Raw genomic sequence first — 7,533 nt, forward strand, 5'->3', positions numbered from 1 at the left:
GAACTTCGTTTCCCACCAAGTCTAGGCCTGAGTCGTAGGCTTGCAGTCGAGGGAGACACGCCTCAGCCTCACAGGCCTGTAGGAACCGGTGAGAGAAATCTCAGCATTAGGGTAAGGGTAGACACCAACCAGCCCGAGCACAGCTGACAGCGCTACCTGCCGCCTTTTTGAACGCTCCTAAATTACACCGCTTCACTTTCTTTTACAAACTGATTTAAACATGCAAATGCTGTTCGAGAGGAATGGTTTTTTGTTGAATTTTAACGAAATTCTAATGTAAAAGAAATACTAAGAACAAAAGTCTAGAGACAAATAACAGACTCCTCTCATACTCCTTCACCAAAAAAGGGATGGCTCTGTGGTTCACAGACTCCTAACTGGTGTCACTATTCTTCATATTCTATACACAATTATCAAGAATACTTTTAAAATATAATGCTTTTATTTGTTATATGAGAATTTATCACAATGTTGTTTGATCATATTCACCTCCCAGGTCTCCCTAACTCCCCTCCCCCGTTCCCCCTCCCCCACAAGAATTCTTTATTAGCCACCAAATCAACTAAAAGCGCACCAGCCGCCTTAAATCCGAAACTGTCACATGTTGGCTAATGTGCTGCAAAATTAGCCCCACTCTGTATTAATTAATCAGTTTGAAGTATTCAAGAAGTCTCTTTCCTTGGACCATATAGACCCTATTTGTGTTCTATTCCATCTCCCCAATCTGTATCACACACCAGAAGAATCAATAAAACATCAGCCAGTGACAAAGATTGTAGAGGAATTTAGGAATGCCTTTTCCTCTTCTAGACACAATGTGTGCCATCTTTGGTGTTAGTTTATTAACCACAAAGCAGTGCGGATACACCCAAATATCCAGACTATAATGATAATAATGACAACAGCAGCAACAACAAAGCCTTCTGCTTTTTATTAGCTCTAGTAGCTATTAAGAAGCAAAGGACTATTGACTGTTGTTCTTGGTAAAGTGCTGGAAGTCAGGTGTGCCTGTTGGGCCTAAAAATATAATGCATTTGGCTGAAGGTCTGTTATGTTTTTCAATTTATTTTTTTAATTAAAAAAAAAAGCCACTTCAGCAGGATTTTGTGACTTCTTAAGGAAATAGCTAAAGATTATAGAATGCTTGGTAATTTACTGCTGTCTTCTAATGCCTTTTAATTTCAAATGGCAATAATCATCACTCCAAGATGATTTGCTTATGACACGTGCTAAGTAAAATATCTGGGGAAATTATGCAAGTCTTTGAGAATTCTTAAGAACTTTAGATTCTACCAAAAAAAAAGTAACATTCAATTGTTATGTAGAAGGAAGATTTTTCTTGCTTTTCAGGTATTGATCCTACTTTGTTACTAGGCCTCTTCATATCAAGGGCTGGCTGGGCTGGTGTCTTGGGATATCTATCTTATGCTTACCAACCCAAATACTTAGTCATTTTGTATCAGAGCTTAAAGTTGATGGGTAAGGAAGTAAAATTTGCCCTAAACAAACAAACAATCAGGGAAGTTATAAGATTCTCTGAGAAAGTCCAAAGAATCTGTGGTTTCTATTTTGTTATTAACTTAACAAACAAACCTCCTTTATACTCTTGTAAATAAGTCAAACAATTGAAACCTTTTAGATGCTTCTGATTTTTCAAAATGTATTCTCTGGGTTGGTTACTTTTTCTGTAATTTCAAATATTTGTAGTTAAAACAAAGTGTTCATTTCTGATATTAAACTGTTCCTGAATACATTTTGTATTTTAAGACTATCCTTACTTTATGGAGCACATATTAAACATCAATGCATGTTTTGGTTACATACTTAGTGGAAAAAAAGTTAACAAAAAAATGGCACATCAAGACTTGGATTTGTAAAACACATCTTGGGTCTTTGGGATTAGGAAGATCAGGCCTGTCTCAAAAGAATGAAAATAATTGATGCCTTGCTGTATTTACTCAAACGACATTTTCAAACACTTGGCAGAAAAGGCAAATCACAAAAAAGACCAGTGAACAGCGAACTACTGAAATGTTAAGTATACGAAGCCCTTAGCCAATATTTTTCTTTTTTTAAAGTTAGTGTCTGTCCATTGAAGAGAAAATTTGTGGAAGGCGAATAAAGACTTTTTGTGCCTGTATGTGCCGTTGAGAAGAGGGGAGGGGGAGGGGAAGACAAGAAGAGGGAGGGACACGCGACGAACGTAAAAGAAACTGGTGGCATTCAGTCATGAAGGCAGGTAATGCTCCAGAGGCCGGTGGGTTGTTCAAGTTTCCTTGGCGCTCCAAAGCAGTTTCCGAGGAGTTTCTGGCCTCTCTGCTTTCTTCTTTAAACTTGTACCAGCGAGGGAGGAGTGCACCAGGAGGGAGATTTTTCGCTGTTGGGAAGACAGGTAGGAAAGGGAATCTGATCTGCCCCAAAAGGCAGCAATTAAAGTCTTAACCTCTACCCATCTGTCGTGGGACAGGAACATCTCCAGCCCTGCCTTTCCTTAAGCAATCCGGGTCCCCCGCAGCCTTTGTCTGATTAGGGTGAAAGACTAAGGTTCTGCGGCCTCAAAAGCAAATCGAAAGAACATTTCCAGTTGTGTTTGTGGAGAGGTGGGGGGCTGAAGCCAAAATAGGCTCCAGAACGCCTCCCGGGCTTTGGGGTGCCTCCTTCTTTCCGTCCGCGTGCCGTGCCGCCCCCCCCCCACTTCTACTCTTCTCTGCTTCACCAGTCTACCCAGCCAGAGCTGCCTGGATACCTGAAAGGAGACACCCCAGGCCTAGCCACTAAGGCGGGCCTCAAAGAGCCAGACTTTTCCACCATCTGGCTTCTTAGCGGCCGCAACTTTCAAAAAGACTTCTGTCGGCCCTTATTATTTTTTCCAACAATTGTTTCTTCAGCATCCACTCAGAGGTCCCATCTCAGTGTCAGGCCTCAACAACTCGCTCTCTCCGTTTCCGTACCACTGGGCTTTCCCTAGCAGGGTCTGAACTGACTCGCTCAAAGTCTGTTCGGGGCGGATCCTGGGTCCCTGGTTTGGCACAGGCTAGAAAAGGGGGATGGCGGAGGTGTGTGGGGGGAATACTCCAGTTGCCTGCACCGGGTACCCCAACTTGGCACCTTTGGATAAATTGGTCTTAGGCTCAACAATCCTAGGCTCCCACATTCACTTCCCACTGCTGGCCCTTTCCAGAGTTCTCACTAGAGGACAGCACATCACACTCTTGGTCAGATACCTGGTGCTGTGGTCCACACACATTACAGATAACTCATCAGGCAGTAGGTGCTTGGAGTTTGCCGGAAGCTACTTACCACAGCCTCCAGGCGGTGCGGCTCGGGACTCACTGCTCAGCGCTTCCTCCCGGCGCTGGCTTGAGAACGGCGGGGTTCTCCTACGACCTGCACCCTTAGGAGCCTGCCTTGCCCTTTGATTCTGCTCCTCGGTTCAGCAGGCTCCTCATCGACTGCGCCGGGGAAGGCGCTAGCCGGCATCTCTTCGCTCGCTCAGGCAAGAGCCGCGGGAACCTGCGCATTGAGCCTCAGCCTCTGGCGTCTTCGTAGAAGCCCCGCACAGCTGGAGAAACTCAGCCCCTGGAATTTGGGCCTAGGCGTCACAACTGGAGGGCGGTGGGCGCGCGCGGTGGGGTGTAGGGGGCGCTCAGGGTCGCCAAACGCTGGGGGTGGGGTTGGGGGACCCGGCTGTGGCCACCACTTGGGGCGGAAGGTTCTCTAAGTTCTCTCTGCGCACAGACACTCTGGGTGTCGCTTGCACTGACTGCTACTGAGTGGCGCGCAGATACTGGCAGTCGGGGAGGGGAATCGATAGATTCTATTTTCCCTTTCGGCTCAACCTTTAAAGCGCTTTGCTAGGAAAGAGCTGTGGGCTCAAGTTCTTTGAAGAAATGCCCTCTTGAGCTCTCTTGTGTGTTTGTGTGTGAGTCCGATCTGTGGCTAGGTTTCTTGCAGTGTGACACCCGCATATTCCTTGCAACTCAACTTTGTGCTGCTAGTGCGTCTTTCCCAGGACGATTGCCATAGGCATCGCTTTTACGAAAACCACAAACACATAACAAGCCTCCCAAGGCCTTTAAATCTCAGGGGCATTTTGGGAGGCCAGTTACCTGCTGGTGTCTTCCAAAGCGTCCAGACGCGTCTCGAGTTGTAGAGACTCCAGGATTCAGGGAACGTGCAGACTCCAGACTCCTGGAGGGCGAAAGTGGGCCGCGTAGGCGGCCAGATCACAACTCAGGCAAGCCAAGCAAAGAAACCTCGGATTTTGCGGTCAGAGGCTTCCTGGTCAAGGCTTTCTAGAGCCTGACGTTTGATAAATATAGCCTGGCGTTTGCCCCTGAATTAGACTCTGTTTCCTTATTTAGCCTTTGCACAATGATTTTAGATGATGTCACTTAGAGCTAAACGAGAAAATTGATCTCAGATTTGCTTGGCCTCTAAAGCCTGGTTAAGCAGATTGAGAATTAAAAAGACAGAGGAAACGGGGGGGGGGGGGGGTGGCTGAAGGGTAGAGAAGTGTGCGCGGGCGAGTGCTTGCGCGTCGGGGAGGGCAGGGCGCAATGCGGCGAGCGCCCCCGCCTCTTCTGGGCGGGGGAATCTCTCTCACCAATGAAAAGTAGTCACCTACTGCAGAGGAAAAAAAAGTTTTCCTGTTGACTGTTGGAAGCGAATTGAGCAATTATCTAGTTTACCTTCTCCTCTTGGAAGTTAACGATTGGCGAGATCTTGGCTGCGTTATTGACACAACACTTTCTATTGATAGAAATAAGTAGTGATTGTCCCCGAGTCATTGGTGCGCCAAGAACTCTGCGATGGGCTGGCAGGAGTCCATTGGGCTGGGCAGGCAGGTTCGGCTGGTGATGCTGGGGAGGAGGAGGAGGAGGCTGCTGGTGGTGACGGTGCCTGTCCTCTCCGCAGGTCTGTGACAAGCAGGGGACAAGGCAACGACCGTGCAACCCAACCCCGGCGGACGGAAGCTGGAGACTCAGTCATGGACAGTAGCTGCCTCAACGCGACCACCAAAATGCTAGCGACTGCTCCAGCTAGGGGCAACGTGATGAGCACGTCCAAACCCTTGGCTTTCTCCATCGAACGAATCATGGCGCGCACCCCTGAGCCTAAGGCCCTGCCGGTCCCCCACTTCCTGCAGGGAGCCGTGCCCAAAGGAGACCCTAAGCATTCTCTTCATCTCAACTCGTCGATCCCCTGCATGATCCCTTTCGTTCCAGTGGCTTACGACACGAACTCCAAAGCAGGCGCGAATGGCTCGGAGCCCCGCAAGGCGAGTCTGGAGGCTCCCGCGCCGCCCGCGGTGGCACCCTCCGCGCCGGCTTTCAGCTGCAGCGACCTGCTCAACTGCGCGCTAAGTCTCAAGGGCGACCTGGCCCGCGACGCGCTGCCACTGCAGCAGTACAAACTGGTAAGGCCGCGTGTGGTCAACCACTCTTCGTTTCATGCCATGGGTGCCCTGTGCTACCTGAACCGAGGTGACGGTCCGTGCCACCCGGCTGCGGGCGTGAACATCCACCCCGTGGCCTCCTACTTTCTCAGTTCCCCATTGCACCCACAGCCAAAAACATATTTAGCCGAAAGAAATAAACTGGTTGTCCCGGCGGTGGAGAAGCTCCCTTCGGGAATAGCTTTCAAAGACCTGTCCCAGGCTCAGCTGCAGCATTACATGAAAGAAAGCGCCCAACTTTTGTCGGAAAAAATCGCATTCAAAACCTCGGATTTCAGCCGCGGCTCTCCTAATGCCAAACCCAAAGTTTTCACTTGCGAAGTCTGTGGAAAGGTAAGTATTATGCAAAATAGAGTTCCTTCCTTTCTCCCTCGAATCCGTTTTAATATTTGGGGAGTATAAACTTGTTTTGCCTCCTCCCTCCCTTTATCCACTTTGAATTTAAATATCTTGCTCCGCTAACCTGTTTTCTATGTGTTTAATTTTAAGGTCTTTAATGCGCACTATAACTTAACCCGTCACATGCCGGTGCACACGGGAGCTAGACCCTTCGTTTGCAAAGTGTGTGGAAAAGGTTTCCGGCAAGCTAGCACCCTTTGTAGGCACAAGATCATTCACACGCAGGTATGTTCCTCTGTCATAATTTTAGCCTGAAGACTTCGGAACTGTTTGAATAAACAACAAACAAGCAAACAAAACCAAAGGGTCGATAAAGCCGCACTCTTTAATCTAAGATCTGTTGAGCTGTGCTGTGCTGCTGCCTCCAATTGTTGCCTTTGTTCTGTTTAGAAGCTTCAGAGTGTTAGTGTATTGTGCTGGTAGGACTCCACATTATAATAACAAAGTATCTTAAATTAAGTTCTCTATCTCCCCTTCTCTCTGCTGCTTAGGAAAAACCTCACAAATGCAACCAGTGCGGTAAAGCATTTAACAGAAGTTCCACGTTAAACACACATACCCGAATTCACGCGGGCTACAAACCATTCGTGTGTGAATTCTGTGGCAAAGGATTTCATCAAAAAGGTACTGAACCCAGGGGAAATCTTCTCATGGTGGTCTTAGGAAAACTCTACTTAATTTTCTCAAGGTATTTTGGAAAATGACCTGTAAAGTGCAACTGTTTACCTGAGTAGAAGGTTGCCCTTCTAATCCCCTACCAGTGTTAGAAAAGGCACGTTCGATACATCAAAGGGTACTTCTTTGTAACCTGCAGCTTTGCTTAGTATAACTAGATAAATAGATGTGTGTGTTAATGTGTAGAAGAAATAAATGGAGTGTGTTTAAAAATAAACGTAGAGGCACCCACGCCCTGCACCCTGTGGTGGCCCTTCAGCCTGCCTCCTTCTCTTTTATGCATCCGCTCTCTTCTTTTCAAGCTTTGTTCAGAACATTATCTGGGCCATTTTTCTGTTTCAGGGAATTACAAAAACCACAAGTTGACCCACAGCGGAGAGAAACAATTCAAGTGCAACATCTGCAACAAGGCTTTCCACCAGGTGTACAACCTCACCTTCCACATGCACACTCACAACGACAAGAAGCCTTTCACCTGCCCCACGTGTGGCAAGGGCTTCTGCAGGAACTTTGACCTCAAGAAGCACGTTCGAAAGCTGCACGACAGCAGCCTGGGGCTGACCCGCACTCCTACAGGGGAGCCAGGCAGCGAGCAGCCGCCCCAGCTGCAACAGGCGCCGCCTGGACCTCTGCCGACACTGCAGCCTACATTGCCACCTCCCGGACCCCTACCATCCGGGCTTCACCAAGGCCACCAGTGACAGCGGCCAAAGATCTCCCCAACTCCAACCGTAGGGCCCCCCCGCTGAGGAAGTCTGCAGACCAGAGCGGACCTCTTGGTCCTGGCTCCGCCTGCAAAACCTGGGGCACGTTGGGCCCCCGCACTTTCAGGCGGACCAGATGCCTCTACATTTCTTGGCCTTTCGCCTCTTGCATGCACCTGCTAAATGGTTTTGTGTAATATATTCTATATAGGCACTAACAATTATGATACCTTTGGAGGGGCTTATTTCAATTATTTTTTAAGTTGAAAAGACTTTTCATCTCGGGTGGAGAGATGG

At 48.1% G+C, this 7,533-nt stretch overlaps 1 protein-coding gene across 2 annotated transcripts; it reads left to right on the forward strand.

Moving 5' to 3' along the window:
- The first annotated feature begins 4,760 nt into the window (after nt 1–4,760).
- Nucleotides 4,761–7,233, forward strand: Fezf1 (FEZ family zinc finger 1). 2 transcript variants are annotated; one of them, XM_051151864.1, is made up of 5 exons: nt 4,761–5,419; nt 5,570–5,791; nt 5,948–6,082; nt 6,349–6,481; nt 6,875–7,233. In XM_051151864.1, the coding sequence occupies exons 1-5, from the start codon at nt 4,991–4,993 to the stop codon at nt 7,231–7,233; spliced, it is 1,278 nt and encodes a 425-aa protein (XP_051007821.1). In that variant the 5' UTR covers nt 4,761–4,990. The 2 variants fall into 2 exon arrangements, with proteins under 2 accessions (XP_051007821.1, XP_051007820.1); XM_051151863.1 differs by having other exon boundaries at nt 4,761–5,791.
- The last annotated feature ends 300 nt before the right edge of the window (nt 7,234–7,533 follow it).

Source organism: Acomys russatus, chromosome 10 (genome assembly GCF_903995435.1).
Source record: "Acomys russatus chromosome 10, mAcoRus1.1, whole genome shotgun sequence".
NCBI classification, from domain to species: Eukaryota; Metazoa; Chordata; class Mammalia; order Rodentia; family Muridae; genus Acomys; species Acomys russatus.

What these genes read in the sequence shown, in the direction of transcription:
- Fezf1 (XM_051151863.1), top strand. Translation starts at nt 4,991, where the DNA reads ATGGACAGTAGCTGCCTCAACGCGACCACCAAAATGCTAGCGACTGCT. An exon ending in CTTGCGAAGTCTGTGGAAAG is followed by an intron (nt 5,792 to 5,947) that starts GTAAGTATTATG and finishes TTTAATTTTAAG; the next exon opens with GTCTTTAATGCGCACTATAA. An exon ending in ACAAGATCATTCACACGCAG is followed by an intron (nt 6,083 to 6,348) that starts GTATGTTCCTCT and finishes TCTGCTGCTTAG; the next exon opens with GAAAAACCTCACAAATGCAA.